Here is a 19,994-nt window from a genome sequence, read left to right on the forward strand (position 1 = left end):
ATGGAAGAAAACGCTCCCTCTTCCCTATGACATCTCTCCTGATAATGTTTATATGTGTGCCTACCATGCTACCTGCCAGGCACTAAAGTTAACAAAGATTTTTCAATTCCTTCTCCAAAGTGGTCTAAAGCTGGAGACAATCAAGTGATTAGATAATTGCATTTCTACAGTGTAGAGAGATAAGTATAGGGGTCCCTGTAAATATATAAAATAGATGCACTCTTAAGAAATATGAGGGTTAATGAAAACTGTTAGACGTGCCTTTTGAACTAAGTCTGAGATGAGAAGCATTCATTTGTCAAGCAAAGAACTAGTTAAAGGACTTTCAGGCAGATTGGACTACTTGTACAGAGATAAAGGAAATTGAGGAAAATGCAAGTAATTTGATATAGCAACATAGATTGCTTATGAGAATGGAGCTAGAGGTAAGATTTAAAGATATTAAATGAGGTTAGACCTTATATGTTTTGTGAGAATTTGGGATTTTTTCCTGCAGGAGGTAAGGAGATGTCGAGGGTTTTACACCATTCTGATAAGTATCTGACTTCCTGGCTGCTCTTCCCAGAAGCTCCATTTTTTTCTGACACTCAAAAAAAGCAGTCCTCAAAAATCTTTATGTTAAACCTAACAGGCATACTTATCGGTGTACGTATTTTTGCCTTGTTTTTATGTCAGAGACAGTATTTTATTTTGCCCATGTTCAGAATATTGTGTATGCCATTCATTCACTTGTGTCTTTGTCCATGTTTGGGCTCCATTCTAGTTATGACACAGTAACTAAATATTTTGCTAGACAACTCCAATGTGATGAGTACTATGTTGGTAGCCAGAGGTTTAAATAAGACATAATTTCTGTAGTATGGCAGTTATAGATTACAGAGAAACTGAAATGTAAACATTATATAACATGCTAATAATGAATAGCTGCCTATGTTCTATGCCATTTATATTCAAGAGACTGCTCTAAGGCTTTTATATTATCTTTGTTGACTGCATTAACTGTGATTTAGGAAATCATCATTTATGGAAAAGGAAATCAAGGCTCAGAGAGGCAGAGTAACTTTCAAAGATCACACACAACTATTAAAGTAGCAAAAACTGACATTTGGTTTCTTTAACTTAAAGCTTAACTCTTTCCACTAGATGTAAAACCTCAGCATGATTATTGTGGTGATAGATGTATAAATTACAAAGCAAGCACAGATATATAGACACTTAAGTGAGCAACTAGGACAGGCTTCCAGTAGTAATATCTAAATAGGGCTTGGTTGGATGAATATGAGCTTACCATGGTTTTGTCGTCCTTCAGCAGTACTGTCTTGGGTTCAAGAAATAGGCTTTATCTAAACTTTTATCATCCTTAGCAGTTTTTACACACCTGTGTTCATTATAGGCTTTAATTTTTTATGAATATTTTAATCACTGTTTACTATTCTTTATATATCCTTGTCTATTTGGCTTTTTGTCTCATTTCTCTATGTGATTATTAAAAATCGGAATTTTTGTTGATCTACCTGTTGAACTACTTTAGTGTTCTCATACATCCTTTTTGTCTTCACTGAGATAATTTTTAATTGCACTGAAAAGATGATTCTTTTGAGATATTTCCCCTTCTTTTGCTTTCCCTTTTTTTTTTTTTGCGCCTCCCATCATGGGTATATACCCATCTTCTTGAAGATAAAATGCAATTGTCAAGCTAATATACTCATTTCTTTACATAGGTTATAGGTTTTAGGCTTTAGTTGGGAAATAACATCCAGGTTTAATAGTCTCAGAGTTTCTCCAAAGTATTTACTCACAAGGAAAACTCTTTAAATCCTGTATCAAAAAATTGAATTATAAAATTAGTTGAATTTTTCCCAATCAACTGTTGAAGAAATCAGTTTTTATTTTTTATATTATATATAATAGTAAAATACAGACATTGTGAGGGGAAATGGGTACACAAAAATATTTAATGAAAAGTTAAATCTGTTATTGTAATCTACCCTTCCTTTGTTTAGGCCCTCTCCTCAGAAGTAAGCAATTTTGACTGTTTAGGTTTTAGTTCTTCAAGATATTTCTATCAGAGTTCTGTTTCTTGATCTGGACAAGTGGTGTCTGTTGAATCCATGTTGTAAAGAATGAGTAATTTTGCTCACATATATCACTTCTCCTCTTTGAATTTCCCAGTTTTCTAGTTTTATTATTTATTTCATAATTTTAAATGTCCAATGTGTATTTTTTTAGCATTAGACAATATCTATTAACTCTCATTAGGTTTTTAACATGAAAAATTAAACATGTCCTTACTCACCTTTCCGTTTTTTTCACCAGCCTGTTCTTTATGTCGTGAAATGTCAACAGTTTTAAAGCTGTGTTTCTTTTCCTTACAGTATTACAATGACTATGGTGATATTATTAAGGAAACATTGAGTAAAACTAGGCAAATTGATAAAATTCAGTGTGCCAAGACCCTCATTCTCAGTTTACAGCAGGTAAGAAATTTGAAGGAAAAGAAATGAGTAGTATTAATATTATTGAGTATTGGCATGTGCTTATTATTATATGCTAGTTATCTTACCTCATTTAAATTAGATCATTATATTACTACATTACTATGGATACTTTCTGGTACAAAGATGTGTTATGTGTCTTTTCTTTAGGAAGACAGTCCTATAGTTTACATTTCAAATGGGTGAAATCCTAAGGTGATCTACTCTTAGACCAAATGAAATGCCAAATTGGATATTTAAAAAGTGATCGTTTTTAAAGAACAAATATAAAAATACATTTTTAAAGTATTTAATAATTAAAGGGGCAACAGTAGTATCCAAATAAGAAAATATGTCACATGCATTTCCTAAAGAAGATTCCTAACAAATGCCTAGTATTAAAGGAGAGATGAGGGGTGGTAGTGGCTATAGGTATATATGTATGTATGTATATATTTAGCCTTTGATAAAGGTCAGTGGGGAAAGGATCAGCTCCTTTTTAATAGGTGATGGGTCCACTGACTATGTATTTGGAGAAATGGCTATAAATAGCCCTACCGAACATGTAGCCAAAATAACTACTAGGTGGATTATATATATATGTTAAAAATTAAAAGTTTGAAAGAATATAAAAGGATATTTTTATATACCGGAGTAGAGAAGTTCTCCAGGAGAGAAGTCACAATGTAAAAATTGATTATATAATATATATATATAAACTTAAACAGCTTTATACATCAACCAGCACTCTGAACAAAATTGAAAAACCAATGACAGATTATGGGAAAATATTTTTAATCATACATAGCAAATCCTACAAATCTGTAATAAAGGTAAACAAATCCCATACAAAAGTGAGCAAATGAAAAAAGCCACTTTTCAGAAGAGGCAACTTTTCCTTTAAAAGCAATAAACATGTGAAAAAACATAACTTCATTAATAATTAATATAATACAAATTGAAACAAGGAGATATTTATCACTGCCAAATAGACTGGCAAGAATTAAAATGATAGATATACCAATGATTGTTAAACATACACTAAGAAAAAGGTCCTTCGTGAAAGCAATTTCTCCTACCTTCTTGGAATATAATTTTGCAGTATATTTCAAAGTTTAAGATATACATTCCTTTTGAACCAGTTTTTTCCTACTTAGGTATCTGCATAGATACATTCAGGTACGCACAAAACCATGTATATGAAAGACAGTTTTATTGCAACAGTCTGTGTAATATTGCAAGATTCTAAATACTCTAAATGTTCATCAACTCATGTTTGGGAACACATGTAAGAATTAAAGATTTTAAAATTAAAAAAATTAAAAACTTTAAAAAAAAATAAAGAAATGTTCATCAACATAAGACTAGTGAAATAAACTTATTCTGAAATAGCTAAAAAAATTACAAGACAAAATATTAAGCGAAAAACAGCAAGTTTCAGGACAAAATATAGTACAATACCATATAAACAAAAATTAAAACTTTATGTATGTGTAATATATTAATGTGTCTAAATTGATCTAAAAAAACTTTCAAACTTTAACCCTAACATTGATTACCTTTGGAGAGAAGAATGATATATAATGGGAAAGAGACAAGAGAATTTTACTTTGATATTCCTTGACTTTTATACAGTGAAATATATTCTTTGTATTTATTTTGAATGTAAATTTTAGAGTTTAAGGCTATTGTGTACAAATATCTCTGAAAACATTTTAAAGTTTAATAATTTATAAACAATTACTCATGAATAAATTTGAAAATCTCTGGAAGAACTGCTGTTTCTAGTCATGGCAGAGTAAGTAGTTTAAGCCAGTCTATAGCTAAAGAAACATAAAAAGGTAGACAACATAATTAATAGAAGATAAAAGCTATTTCAATGAATTGGTGTGCCTAGAGTGAATTGAGAGGTTGGGAGGTGAGGAAGTAAAGAAAACAAATATAAACAGTATTTCCCAGGAATGCTGTATAAAGAGAACGTGACAGATGCATCCGTAATTGGCAGAGGAGATGGAATCAAGAAGTTAGGGTTGTTTGTTTTTTAAGATGCATGCATCTAACAGGGAGTAGTTAATGATTCAGGAAAAAGCAGTACACAGGACCAAACCACTAAGTAGATAAAGGGGGTGAGATTCAGTACATAAGCAGGGAGTGGCTTTAGATCAGAGCTTGGACTGTTCATTCTCTCATAATAAAAGAGGAGGCAGATACATGTGTCTAACTTTGGTGGCAGAATGACAGTGGCTTTTATATTCTTTAGTATTCCAGAGTTTTGATTCTGTTATTTTGATGCAATACATGTAATGTGTATGTAATTATAAAACCCGTCACTCAGTTTTAGAACTTTTTTGGTGTCTTTTGTCATTGGATGGGAAAAAACATTTCATATATCTTAATGATCTTATTTTACATAATGTAATGAGTGAGAAACAAAGTTCTGAACCCTGCGTTTTATATATTGCCATTCCTGTGAAAACAACAAAAAGAATACATAGTATATTTTTGTAAACATTTTCCCCAACCCAAAATACGTTCCTTTTGGTAGAAAAATAAATTCTGGTTTGCATGTAATCACACAACTAGCATGAAAATGAGCTCAAGAAATAGTAGATAATAGTAGATGACTTGGAGAAGGGGAAAGTGTGGCTACTGGTACAAGAAGGGAAATAACATATCTTACCACATGGCTTTTAAATATTTTTTAAATTGTATTACCGATTCTAACAAAAATAAATATTTCTTAGCTATGAACTTTTTCCTCTTTTTTTTCTTTCTACCAGTTGTTTAATGAACTTGTTCAAGAGCAAGGGCCCAACCTAGATAGGACATCTGCCCATGTCAGTGGCATTAAAGAATTGGCACGTCGCTTTGCCCTTACATTCGGATTGGACCAGATCAAGACACGAGAAGCAGTTGCCACACTCCACAAGTGAGTGAGCTAAATAAACACTGTTATACACAATCTGGTTTACTGAAACTTACCAAAAAATTATTTGACCAATTTTTTTAAAGTAACAAATGTTAGACTTTTCACGGAAAGTTTTAACAAAATATTCTTGTCACGTTTATCAGTGAGAAAATATTGTGGGAGACATACATTTAAAAACACTGTGCATCCTCATTTCATAATTGAAAACGGAATGATAAAAAAATTTTTAAGTACTTTACAAAAACTCTTAAGAACCAAAGTTTCTGACAATCTCTGTATCTTTCCAGGGTATTCTATTACCTCTGAAAGCTACACAGAAATTTAGCTTTGTGGCTGCATAGCTATTTTTTATTTTTTACAATGTAAGTTTTGAAATATAACTTCAAAACATAAGTTGTTTTCCACTATAAATACTAAAATTAAATATTATCATGCAACTATGTCATGCAAATTATTACTTTACCATTTGAGTTTATTTTTACCCTCAGTGATGATTTTGCTGCCTTCCCAACTATTTTTTTTTAATTCTAGCCTATTGAAGAACTATACTAGCTATTTGGAAAAATAAGACAATATTTTTTTTTATTTCAGGGATGGCATAGAATTTGCCTTTAAATACCAAAATCAGAAAGGACAAGAATACCCACCTCCTAATCTGGCTTTCCTAGAAGTACTAAGTGAATTTTCATCTAAGCTTCTTCGGCAAGACAAAAAGACTGTGTAAGTTGCACGTTGCAGGACAAGTGGTTTTATAATTTTTGGAGAAAGAAATGGCAACCCACTCAGTACTCTTGCCTGGAAAATCCCATGGATGGAGGAGCCTGGCAGGCTACGGTCCATGGGGTCGCAAAGAGTCGGACACAACTGAGTGACTTCACTCCCATTATAATTCTAAGTGTTACAGTTTTTGAAGGAAATTAATCATGTAATTACACTGATAACTTAGACTCTGATAGTTTAAAGGACTATAATTTTCTTTTTAACTTTTATATAGTTTTTCTTTGCTTAGCTTCAGTACCCTAGAATTTGCAAGTGGGAATGATTTCTTATTCTCTTATTCAAAGATCTGTGAACACTAGCTTAACCATTGTGGAACACTTTCCTCTTTCCTTTTATATTAGTTATAGTTTAGGGTTTTTTTGTATTTGACTTGTTTCCATAAAATCAAAGTCCAGTTGGCTTATAGTTTTCTTCATAACATAATAGTCTTCTATTTTCTGTTAGTTCTGTCCATTACTACAAGTGGGATATTGAAGTCTCCAACTATTTTTATTGAATTGTTTCTCCTTTCAGTTCTCAGTTCTCAGTTTTTGCTTCAAGTGTATTTTGGGACTCTGTTGTTAGGTTGTGTATATAATTGTTATGTCTCCCTGGTGGATTGGTTGACTCTTAACTCTACCGCCTTCTCTGTCCCTAGAAAATTTTTGTCTTAAAGTCTGTTTGGTCTGATACTACTGTGTAACCACTCCAGCTCTCTTTCAGTTACTGTTTGCATAGTATAGCTTTCTTTCCCCATCCTTTCACTTCCTACCTTTGTTGCCTTTGAATCTAAAGTATGTCTCTTGTAGACAGCATATACAGGCATACCTCAGAGATATTACAGGTTCAGTTCCTCACCACCACAAGAAAATAAATATTGTGATAAAGTCACGTGAATTTTTTGGTTTGTCAGTGAGTGCATAGAACAGTTGTATTTACACTCTACTGTAGTATATCAAGTGTGTGATAGCATTATGTCTTATAAACAATGTTCATACCTTCATTTTAAAAACACATACTGCTTAAAAATACTAACCATCATCTGACAATGCAGGCTTACTGTAAACTTTCAATGTGTAAAAACTGAGGTATCTGAAAAATGCACTAAAGCAAAGCACAATAAAATGAGGTTATTTGTTATGTTCTATGTTATTAGGTCACTTTATTTGTTTTAAAACCATCTCTGCCATTGATACGTTGTTTTCTGTATGTCTGTCTTTGATTTTTCCCTCTTATTGCCTTCTTTTATATTAAATAGATATTTTCTAGTGTAACATTTTAATTCCTTCAGTCCTTAATTATATTTTTCAGTTCTTCCTTAGTTGTGGATGTGAAATACCATCTCTGTCTCATATCATTTCCTTACTCCAGTACATCTTTGCCATCACCCACTTTTTTGTGTACATTGTTAAATATACATTTCTGTGTTATTGGCCCAACAGCACAGTAGTGCATATTGTTTTATACAGTTGCTTTTTAAGTCAATAATAAGTAGGCAATTATATTGTTCTTTATGACTACCTGGTAATTACTCTTCCACACTCATAGTTTTTTCATATAAGTTCAGATTACTTTTTGGTGTGATTTGTTTTTAGCCTGAAGAACTGTCTTTAGTATTTCTTGTAAGGCAAGTCAGCCACCAACAAATTCTCTATACACTTTCGTTCATCTGAGAGTGTTTTTATTTCCTCTTTACCTTTGAAGTATAGTTTTTTAGATACAAGATTCTTGTTTGATAGTGTTTTACTTCTGGCATATTGACTATGTAATCCTACTGCTTTCTGGCCTTTACTGTGTCTGATGAGAAGTCAGCTTTTAAACTTATTGGCGTTCCCTTGTTTGTAATCAGTTACTTTTCTCTAACTACTTTTCTAGATTTTTTAGTCTTTGGCATTCAGCATTTTCATTGTGATGCATCTCGTTGTGGGTCTCTTTGTATTTATACTGCTTAGAGTTTGTTGAGCTTTGAGGATGTGTTGATTGTTTTTCATCAAATTCTGAAGTTAGCAGCCATATTTCTTCAAATTTGCTTCTACACCTTTCTTCTCCTGGTACTCCCGTTACACATGTCAGTGTGTTTAATGATATCCCACATTTCTCTCAGGCACTGTTCATTTTTCTTCACTTATTTTCTTGCTGCTCTTCAGATTACATAATCTCTATTGATATATGATCAAGATTATTGACTTCTGCCAGCTCAAATCTGTTGAGCACCTTTAATGAATTTTTAATTTCCATTGTTGTACTCCAAAATTCCATTTGATTCTTTATCATTTCTATCTTCTTATTCATGTTCTCTATTTAATGAGAAATTGTGTTATTATGGGGCTTACTTTTAATTCTTTAGACATTGTTTTCTTTAGTTCTTTGAATACATGTATAATAATTGCTTTGCACTGTTTTGGGCCAAGTTTTCTGTTGCTTGCTTTTTTTTCCTATATATGGGTTACATTTCCCTATTTCTTTGCATGTCTCATAATTTTTTGTTGAAAAGTGACCATTTAAAATAACATATTGCACATATGATACATCATGAGATAACAATTTATCTACTCATGATGTTCATTCTTTATCTCCCTAGAGATTAAGGTGATTGGTTACTTGGTTGTTTATTTGTTTAGAGACCTGCACCAACAAACTCTGTGAGGTCTGTTTCTCTTGCAGTATGCAGCCTCTACTGTCCCTACTCAGATCTTTATTCCATGTTTATCATTTAACCTGTATTAGCCTCTCAAAGGTTGTGCTTAAACCTCCTTAGCAAGTTAGATTCTTACCTTTTACGGTTGGATATGTGTGTGCCTTTTAAAAGCTGCAGTCACAATTCAGATTGTTTACTTTGCCCCGTGGTCAGTCAGGAGACCAGCAGCTTAGAAGCTTCCTCCCTGATTGCTCCTGAGAAGGGCAGCCTTGGGCCATGTACAGTTTTCTAGACCGAGAGGGAAACATGTGATGTGAAGTATTTATTTTATTTAACTTTACTTTTTTAGAGCAGTTTTAGCTTCATAGCAAATGTGAGGGGAAGGTACAGACAGTTCCCATCCCATAGACTCCCTAGCATCCCCCACTCTCAACATCTACCACCAAAAAGGTGGTTTTGCTGGGGACAGGGTATGCCACTCTCCACACTCCACCATTTTAGAAATCCTGCCCTGTTTGAACGTTTTAAAAGAGAATCAGTATCCTTTTTGAGCCAAACTTCTGATTATTTCTTTTAACATTGGTATTTCAAAACAAAAAAAGGAATAAAGGAAGAAACACACATACACCCTTAGTAATACATTGCTTATTCCAGAGATAATGTGAAGCAAAATCTTAAATTCTCAATCCCTGTCTTTCTAAAGGTAACCACTGTGAACAGATTAATGTGTATCTTTAAGGATTATTCAGAGAGAAGAGAGCTTCAGGTTATGAAAAAAATTAAATAAGTGATGCATGATCTGCTTCCATAAAAATGACTGCTTCTGTTCTGTCTCTAGTCACTCATACCTAGAAAAATTCCTTACGGAACAAATGATGGAAAGGAGAGAGGATGTATGGCTTCCACTCATATCCTATAGAAATTCTTTAGTCACTGGCGGTGAAGATGACAGAATGTCTGTGAACAGTGGAAGTAGCAGCAGCAAAACCTCCTCAGTAAGGAATAAGAAAGGACGACCTCCACTTCACAAAAAACGAGTAGAAGGTAAGTGTGCCTTTATGGTGTGAGGCAAATAATGTGCCTGTCAAGATAAATAAAGCAGTGAATACTCTGTTGAAGCAAGATAATACCGTTATGCACATTATTTCCTTGTGTGTTTCATACACACTGAGAGAGGTATAGGCATGAAGGTTAGAATAGACAAAGTCAAGCAGAAGAGGGTCAAGGAAAAAGAAGTTGAAAAAGCATTGAACACAGGAAGATGATAAGCACAGAGAAATAAAGGAGACAAGAAGGTTTACAAGATTGATTCCCTTAACATAGACCTCTAATACATTAAAATTTAAAATAAGACAGTCATAATGTTATTCTAAAGGAGATCAGTCCTGGGTGTTCATTGGAAGGACTGATGCTGAAGCTGAAATTCCAATACTTTGGCCACCTCATGCGAAGAGTTGACTCATTGGAAAAGACCCTGATGCTGGGAGGGTTTGGGGGCAGGAGGAGAAGGGGACGACAGGATGAGATGGCTGGATGGCATCACCGACTCGATGGACACGAGTCTGAGTGAACTCCGGGAGTTGGTGATGGACAGGGAGGCCTGGCGTGCTGCAATTCATGGGGTCGCAAAGAGTCGGACACGACTGAGCGACTGAACTGAACTGAACTGAATGTTGTTCTATAAACATGCATCCTAATATAGGAGAGATTCTGGTAAGTTGAGGGTAGAACTCTGCAACACATTGAATATACCAAAACAACTTTCCATTTCCACTGCTTGGTTGGAAAATCTATTTTTGTATATTAAAATAGTGATGGTCAGATCTAGTTTTAGATCTAGACCTCATAGGTCTAGATTACTTATAGGCTATGGGGAACGGGGCGTTGAATTGTCACGAAAATGTGATCAAGAGTAGAAATTCCTATATCCCAAAAGACTAAAGATTGCTATTAAAAGTGTGAAAGTTGCTCAGTTGTGTACGATTCTTTGCAACCCCATGGACTGTAGCCCGCCAGGTTCCTCTGTCCATGGAATTCTCCAGGCCATATTATACTGGAGTGGGTAACCCTTCTTTTCTTCAGGGGATCTTCCCAACCCCAGGGATCAAACCCAGCTCTTCTGCATTACAGGAGGATTCTTTACCATCTGAGCCACCAGGGAAGCCCAAAGGATTATTATTATTTTTTTTTTTTAAGGATTATTCTTAAACTAAGAGAAAACTCAAAAGTAAAAATGCTTATTTCCTCAAATAATCTTCCTCCATCTCCATGATTCTCCTAACAAAATTTCTACAAACCAGGACAGCAACATGCTTCTTTTTACAAATTTCTGTTTACCTCTCCTACCTTAAAAACTGACTCATCAAAGACTTTGCTGAAATCTGTAGCAGAATTAATTAGAATTTAAGTCTAATGTTTCTTTCATCATTGAGGAGGTGGTATTAACTATTGATGAAGAGCACAAAGTCTAAATTCAGAGTTCTAGAATACAGACCTGGCTTTCTCGTTTTTCAGCTGTATAACCTTTGAGCATGTTACTGAACTTCTATAAACCTCAGTCACTGAGCAGATGAAGGATAATCTGAGTACTTGTCCTGTTGGCTATTGTGAATATTAAATGAGATACTCTTAGGTAAAAAACTTAGTACACAGAGAGTGATTACCTAGCACAGGGCTTAACACAAAGGCATCGTTTGATAATTGTTAGCTGCCATTGTTCAGATGTGGTCATCAGGTAGTATTGCCCCTCATCTAGCATTAGTCAGTGGATTAGACTGAATGTATATTTCAAAGAGAGTAAAAAGATTTGAAAATATTTATAAAATTAATGTTAAAGATTTCCTTTGAAGTTGCAACTTTAGGACTTAACATCTTTTTGGTCCAGAAAATGAAAATAACAGAACCCTATCTTCATAGTATAGGATCCTCGACTTTTCTCTAAAGAATGATTTCAGTCATTTCCTCTTGCAAATGTCTTTATCTGGGCACCCCATATCTATTCATCTATCTGGACTTTTTTTCCTGCTCACAGCTTTTCTTAGGTGTAGTATGTATTTATGAGCCAGCATTCATCAAATCCTTGCTATGTACTTACATTCTATCACTTAATCATTTGTTTGACCAATGTTTGTAAAGCACTTTGGTCAGTTCCTGGCACATAGTGAATGCTATGTAGATGTTTTATAAATCAGTTCTGAGTTCAGCAGTATTACCCAGATTTTACAGAGAAGAAACAAAGGCCTAGAGAATTTAGATACCCACTTATCTACACACAAATGGAGAGTTAGTCATTAGTGTGCTCAGGACAGAGAGGTATATGTGGGCCAGATAACCCAGTTTGGTAACCATTTAATTGTAAAAAAGAAAATCTTTCTCTGTATCAGTTTCAGATTTACCAAGTGATTGAGGTAGGTTAGGTGTCCAGAACCCTTAAGCAACAGGGTTTGGGATGAAGATGAGAGAGCTTTGCAAGAAGTGTTTTCATTGAGGAATCTTGAGGGGTTAGGAGGATCTCTTCTAGAAGAATAAATTCTTCCTGAAGTTATTCTTTTATTCAGTAAGTTTTTACCAAGCACCATCCTAAGAACTGTGCTAGATGCTGGGGATTTGGTATTAAAAAAGAGTTCATACTACAGAAAGGGAGACAGAAACAGGTGGTTTCAGTTCAACATGGTGAGTGCTCTGATGGGCCAAAAAGGTTCTCTGGAAACAGACAGGGAGCGACCAATCTCTTAATGGAGCCCAGAAGATTTTTTTGGAGATGACCTGTAGTAGAAAGCTGAAAGATGGTTTACCAAGTTAAAAAACCTAAATGAAACCATTCCTATGGTCATCAAATTTTAAATGCAGCAGAGAATAACAGTTTTGAATTAAATGTTAAATGAAAGGGATATGAATAAAAGATGTAATCTTGGCTGACTTAGAAGAAAGTTGGTAGTGAGCTTCAGATCAGTGGAATGACCTTAACCAGATAGTAGGTAGATATTTCCAGGAACAAAAAAGCTTATCTGGAACATACGTGCATCTGACAAAATTTTAGAAAACCTGAGGGCAATAGAATGCTTGGTGGCTAAAGAGAAGTCTCGCGTGCACATTGTCTCTGTGACTTAATGGGGAAGGAAAACTTCGTAATATATCTTGTGATTAAAATTCTTCTGACACAAGAAAATGCAGTTGACTTTGAACCAATGGGGTGACGGGGAGCAACCACCTACATAGTTGAAAATCCATATCTAATTTTACAGGCCATATACATGGTTCTGCATCCGTGGATTCAGCCAACCGTGAAGCATACAGTACTGGAATACATTTTTTTTTTTTTAATCCATGTTTAAATGAACCCAACAGTTCAAACTATATTGTTCAAGGATCAGTTGTACTTTAGAATTTTATAGGTAGAACTTTATGATTACATAGTATTTTATCAGAATTTAAATATGCAAATGATGCTATAAACAGTGACTTAATCTTGTTCAAGCCTTTATGAATGATCTTTAGAAGAAGGAAAAAATAGTTCCTGGTCTGTTGAAGAAACTTAAATCTGATTACAGAGATAGCAAATGCACATTACAGATCACTGCCAGGACAGTATATAAAATTAAGCCCTAAGTGAGCAAGAATGATTCTGCTTCCTCTAGAAGCTAAAAAAGAATGGTAAGTGGGGGCCAAGCAGGGTGCCCAGGGAAGACTTCCCTAACGAGGTTGAAGGTAAAGGTGTGAGAGCAGACCCTTGATCCAGCCCTAGAAGTGTAACTTGGCAGAGGTACTTGTCTGGTGACCAGAGCCTAAGTAAGTAACAGGATTTGCTGATTTCTCAGTGAAGCCAGACTTTCAGTGCTACTGCCTGGGGCCCCTGTAAGACCCAGCAAATAGGCCCTTTATTGCTTGAGCAAAGGAAGGTAGAGGGGTCTCTGGCTAGCTACATTCTTCCTCTCTCTGGAGGTGGAGGGACTTAGAAGAGATGATAATGTAGGATAGCTAACATTTATTTGCTGATTATATACATTACCTCATTTAATCCTTACAATAGGGAGGGCAGTTACTGATATTCCATTTTGTATATGAGGAGGTTGAATTTTGGAAATTTAATAGCTTATACAAAGTCACACAAGTGAGTGGTATAACTGGAATTCAAACCTACGCAGTCCACTCCAGGGCCATGCTCTTTGAATGTGTGCGGTAACTTCTACCAGAGTTCGTTCCACCCATGACATTCTGTGACTCCGACTGGAATTTTACAGATGAAAGCCTGGATAATACGTGGCTGAACAGGACTGACACCATGATTCAGACTCCTGGCCCCCTGCCTGCACCACAGCTCACTTCCACTGTCCTGCGGGAGAACAGCCGGCCCATGGGAGAGCAGATTCAGGAGCCTGAGTCTGAACATGGCTCCGAGCCCGACTTTTTACACAAGTGAGTAGTAAAAAATGGTTTTCTTGGCATAAACCTTCAACTGTTAAAGTAAGAAGAATTATTTCGTCCGAGCATATTCTTTTCTCAATTCATGAGAAAACAAAACCACCAAGAAATTAAATAACTTATATTAGAATATATATAGTATCTTCTAAAGTGGTGATAAATTCTGAGAATAGTTGCTCTTTCTGTAAAAGAGAATCAAGCTCTTACCTTTTCCCACACCAGAGATTAAAGTGTTTTCTGGTACCATGGCTCTGCAAATCACAGAAAAGTCAGGGTGATGGCATGACTTGCTATGAAAACCTTAAGTTTTTCTGTTATTTTTCCATTCAAATTTGAAAGTCTCTAAGCTCCTCACTTGTGTTTCTATTCATTTAGAATAATTCTGTGAGTTATTCTGATGGATAAAAGAATTCTCACTCAAACTCAACAAACTTAGCAGGTTGAAAAGAGAAAGGTTAGAAATGTTAGAAGTATTCAGATCTTGGGTTTTCATAAGGAATCCTTTCTCTGAAGATCTGCCATCTTCAAAGCTGAAAGGATAATTATTGTCAGCTCCTGCATAACTGAGCAGTCTTAGAGAGGAGTTTGCCTTATGACCAACATTCCTACTTCACTTCCTTGGGCAGTGGGAAGTCTTATTTGAGCAGCTTGCCTTGCTTTCCTGACTTTATACCATGTCAGGCCCTCCTGGCAGTGGTCTGTCATCTTTCTCGTGCTATAGTTTTATAGGTTGAATCAAGGTGGTAGCCTCACATGATACAAAGACAGCTGCTTTGAGAGAACTTCATGTGGCAGATTTTAGCTACCAGAGAGTCATCCCATCCAAGTTTGCATCCTATAAAACTCTCAAGAAGCAAATGTATGCAAGTGTCCATGTTTCAGGAAGGACAGAGTGTAGGTGAAGATTTAGCCCAGTATGTATCTGACTCCAAACTTCCTCGAAGGGCTAAGAAAAAATGTGGTCTACCCTTCCTTGTTCAACTCTAGAAAGCTCTGAGCCACCAAGCCAGCATCGTTCCTGTCCCTTAGGAGACTGAGTGTCCAGCTAGGAACACTTGTAAGTAGGGTAGCAGCTGGATACAGGAGTCTGAGAAACGTTCTTGTTCAGTAGGGATTTGGGGAATTAAGCTGATAATTTAAGTACCTAATAGGGGAGGAAAAAGTTTTCCTCAGCCCTCTTAGAGCCCCTGTCTGGGTCTAAAAATTAAACTGACAAAGACAGATTAATAGGAGAAAAGTATACAAATGTTATTAAATTTTTACATGTACAGGGGAGCCTTCACAAGAGAAGGAAGACCTGAAGAAGTAACCCGAGTAGGAACCTTTTAAGCCTTTTAGACAAAGAAACAATACATTTGTGAAGAAATGACAAGACACATGAGTTTGGACTAGGGGTGGCACCAGGGCTAGGTAGTCCTCGTCTTTCTTAACCAGGAAGAAAGAGCATTTGTTTAGCAAGGTTTGTTTGCAGGTTCCTCTGCTGCCATCTCTGGGCTCGTCAGAGTCTGTCTCCAGTAAAAGGATAATTTATTTCCTACCCTTTTAGGATGAAAAGGAGAACTTTTTTGTGTGTGTTTTGCTGCTTCTTAATTGCCTTCAGCTCAAAATAGTTTCTGTCTCATAGAGGCATATTTGGGGATGACATATTCCAATTGCCTTCACACCTAACAACTAGCTGCCACAGCTCTTGGGGACTTAGGGATCTCCAGCTTACTACCATTTCTGCCAAGACAGGTCCTTTGATAATCATCTCAACCTTGACCCTGGAATAAATCCAGTAACTCCCCTTACATGGGATTAGACCAACCAACTATGCCTTCTTAGCATGGGACTGATTACCTAAACCCCACCTCTGCTGCCACAAAATGAATAATACTACCCTCTCTTAGTCCTCAGATGCAGATCTCTTGGTTAGGCCAGCCGAAATTAGAAGACTTAAATCGGAAGGACAGAACAGGAATGAACTACATGAAAGTGAGAACTGGAGTAAGGCATGCCGTGTAAGTGTTCCATCAAGTGTCAGGAGAACATGACGACTGTGATGATGGTCATTTTGTGTAATGACTTGGGTTTCTCTGATGTTTAGTCTTAGGAGTTAAAATCATAATTCAAATATGCTGTGCAGCGTAGAATAGGAATGGAGGGCATGGGCTCTTAACGCATTCAGCATTTAAATCCTAGTGCTGGCCTTTGTCAGCTGTGTGGTCTTGGGTAAGCTCTAAAACCTTTGTGCCTCCAATTCCTCATTTGTAAATTTGGGATAATAATGGTACCAATCACTTAGAGTTCTGTGGGAATTTGTGTACATAGTTAGCTAGTAATATCGTTATTGCATTTAACTTCCTTCTAATGAACTGAGATGAAATCTTGAGTGAATCAAATGAATGATCCTTAATTACCTGAGTTCAATAGCATAATTTGTGCAGTCTGTTGGCTGCAACTGGAAGGTGCTTTAACTGGTTCGCAAACCCAATATAAGAGTCAGGATTCCAGGTTCTTTGAGTCTGAACAGCTTTCTGACTGTATCTTTTTGTATCAGTCGGGGTCTCATGGAGGAAGATGCTGAGCCCATCTTTGAAGATGTGATGATGTCATCCCGGAGCCAGTTAGAAGATATGAATGAAGAATTTGAAGACACCATGGTTATTGACCTGGTAAGGAAATTCAATACATTTTTTTTCTGTTAAAATATGTGAAAGCGTTGGTGTAAGATGATGCTCTTGTTTTAAGAACCCTGTGAGGGACAAGAGGGGGTAACCTTGACCAACAGTGGGTGTGACATTTGGATGAGCTTGTGTTTTTCAAACCTGCTTTCAAAGCAAGTCAGATTTTGAATTCTGGCAATAATAGGAACTGGCTCCTTGTTACATTCATGAAAAAGCGCTTCCCTAGATCTGTCTTTCAGTGCAGCATGTGCATCTGGCCTCTCGTACTTTAAATTGGAATCTGACCATATACACTATGCTCCAGCATAGCAACCAATTGCAGAATATGGACCTTATCTGTTCAGTAAAGAGAGACATGTTTAAAATAAGGAAGTCTGAATATGGACTTAGTGTAGGTATACTAAGAAATGATTAACTTTGTCTGAAATACATGGTGGTTATGTTCTTTTAAAATGAGATCTGTTAAGAGACACACTGAAGTCAGAAGTGAAATGACATGAGAAAAAAAAAAAGGCGATTGAATGAAACAAGATTGGCCAAATGTTTGAAAGTTGTTGAAGCTGGGTGATAGGTGCACAGGGGTTCATCATACTGCTTCCTCTGTGTATTAATTTGCTAGACTGCCATACAAATACACCACTGACCTGATGGCTTAACAAATTTATTTTCTCACAGTTCTGGAGGTTAGACGTCTGAGAGCAAGGTGTCAGCAACATTAATTTCATTCTGAGACCTCTCTCCTTGACTTGTAGATGGCCATCTTCTCCCTTTGTCTTCACATGATGTTTCCTCTGTGTGTGTCTCCTCTTCTTATAAGAACATAGATCACATTGAATTAGAACCCACCCATATGACCTCTGGGCTTCCCTGGTAGCTCAGTTGGTAAAGAATCTGCCTGCAGTGCAGGAGACCAGGGTTCAATCCCTTGGTCAGGACAATCCCCTGGAAAAGGAAATGGCAAACCACTCCAGTAACTTTGCCTGGAAAATCTATGGGCAGACACACCTGGTGGGCTGCAGGTTGTGGCGCAGAGGGTAAAGAGTCTGCCTGCGATGTGGGAGACCCGGCTTCGATCCCTGGGTCGGGAAGATCCCTGGAGAAGGAAATGGCAACCCACTCCAGTATTCTTGCCTGGAGAATCCCCATGGACAGAGGAGACTGGCGGGCTACAGTCCATGGTGTTCCAAAGAGTCGGACACGACTGAGCAATTTCACGTTCACGTTCATATGACCTCCTGTTACCTCACTCACCTCTTTCTTTAAACACCCTATCATCTCCAAATACAGTCACATTCTGTGGTCTAAGGGTTAGCACTTAACTATATTAATTTGAGGGGCATAATTTAGCTCATAGCAGTATGCTTTATGTGTTTTGAATTTTACATAATGAAAAAGTTTGGTAAGAAATGTAAATGAGACATATCCGGTCTATAACCGCCTTCAACCCCCCCATCAGTAGCTCTCCATCTACCTACTTGGGGTAGGGAGGTTAGTGAAGTTTTGTCACCTACTGTTCGATCAATCTTATACTTATTCCATGATTGAAAGGTGTGTTTTTTGTTTATAGGCCCCCGAATTATATGCTTTTATACATTCATTGTAATTTGAAAGCCTTTAAAAAAAAAAAAACTAAGTGATAAGAGCCAAAGCTAGATTTTTCTTTAATGTATGCTCCTATAAGTCTGACTCTTTTCCTTTCAAGGTGACACTTAATAGTTATTTATATTAATGATACCATAGAAATATTAGCTGATTATCACAGTTTGTCTTAGTGTATCTCAGGAAAAAATTAAGTATCGGTTTCTCTTTCCAGCCCCCGTCAAGAAATCGGCGAGAGAGAGCTGAGTTGAGGCCAGATTTCTTTGATTCTGCAGCTATCATAGAAGACGATTCAGTAAATGTTAAATTATTACTGTTCTTTCTTGTGTTTTCTGGGTCTTGTTTATGCATGAAGTTAATAATTATGTTTCATTTTTTCTAGGGATTTGGAATGCCTATGTTCTGAAGTCTGAAGAAAACTTACAAATCTGGAACTCTATTATTTAGAGCTAGAGGCCTATATACTGTGATAGCTTGTATGGGGAAAAAAAACACTTTTGATGTGATCTGATTTGTTTTTTAATCAAATGATTAAGGTCAATCTCTTTTTGCAGTGACAGAAGAGGCGCATGTAAATTACCCAAGGGAATGTTGGTGAATGTCACCTCAGAAAGACTGACCTGAAAAATCATTTGTGTCCTATTATTGGACTTATCCCAGTACAGATGTGTGTGTTTTTCTGGAGGGAGGAAGAAATTTTAAATTTTTAAAACAGCTGTCAAGATAAACACTGTAATACACCTGTTTTATGAAAACTCAGCATTGAGTAAAAAAAAATATTTTTAACTTTATTTTCCTGTTGTACAATTTAAGAACCGTTTTAACATTTTGCCTTTTTATGTTTTAAAAGCTAACCATTTTTATTAAACCTATGAGTAAGCAGCTCACCCTAATTGCCGAAGAGTGTTTTTGGAGCTCACTGGATTTGGTTGACCATGTGGAATACGGGATTATGGAGGAGCAGAATATTGACAAGCTATGATGAAATTCTGACAGTGCATCTCTGCCAAAAACCACACACCCTCTGTGGACATGGATATGAATTCCCAGATTTTATATACTCTTGAATAAAAAGGTTTATTTTTATTTATAAGGGGGCATAAAATAAGAAATGTCCATGCAGCCATTTTTCCAACAGATGCTGTACACCGTTCATTTTATATAGAATAGGGAGATTCAAATACAGTACATTTTCTATTGGTATTTGTTCTGTGCATTTTTAGCAACTTCTACCAGCAAATAAAGTATTCTCAGTAAAACAAAAATGGTTCTCAAGTTATCAGTTTGCTGTTTTTACCACTTATTTCATGCCCTGCCAAATTCAAGTTACATGGACTTCCATTTTCTTAAAAAGATAATCATGAACTCCTTTGCCATTCAAACGTAATTTTAAGTGTAACATAACCGTGTCTACTTCCCATGCACTTAATACCCTTATGCACTAATTTTGTGAATTAAGTTTACCAATTATAGAAGTATGTGCTGCATAGAAGTCTGTGCTTAGAGGG

General features: G+C 36.1%; 1 protein-coding gene across 1 annotated transcript in view; it reads left to right on the top strand.

Annotated features, from left to right (window-relative positions):
- Positions 1 to 19,662, top strand: part of STAG1 (stromal antigen 1) — a 465,665-nt gene extending 446,003 nt beyond the window's left edge. The window contains exons 26-34 of the mRNA XM_052642913.1: positions 2,376 to 2,477; positions 5,255 to 5,403; positions 5,995 to 6,123; positions 9,639 to 9,844; positions 14,041 to 14,215; positions 16,111 to 16,221; positions 16,761 to 16,875; positions 18,701 to 18,781; positions 18,869 to 19,662. Coding sequence (XP_052498873.1) covers positions 2,376 to 2,477; positions 5,255 to 5,403; positions 5,995 to 6,123; positions 9,639 to 9,844; positions 14,041 to 14,215; positions 16,111 to 16,221; positions 16,761 to 16,875; positions 18,701 to 18,781; positions 18,869 to 18,892 — 1,092 coding nt within the window. The 3' untranslated portion in view covers positions 18,893 to 19,662. The remainder of the gene's footprint in view (positions 1 to 2,375; positions 2,478 to 5,254; positions 5,404 to 5,994; positions 6,124 to 9,638; positions 9,845 to 14,040; positions 14,216 to 16,110; positions 16,222 to 16,760; positions 16,876 to 18,700; positions 18,782 to 18,868) is intronic.
- Positions 19,663 to 19,994: the final 332 nt, after the last annotated feature.

This window comes from Budorcas taxicolor, chromosome 1 (genome assembly GCF_023091745.1).
Source record: "Budorcas taxicolor isolate Tak-1 chromosome 1, Takin1.1, whole genome shotgun sequence".
NCBI classification, from domain to species: domain Eukaryota; kingdom Metazoa; phylum Chordata; class Mammalia; order Artiodactyla; family Bovidae; genus Budorcas; species Budorcas taxicolor.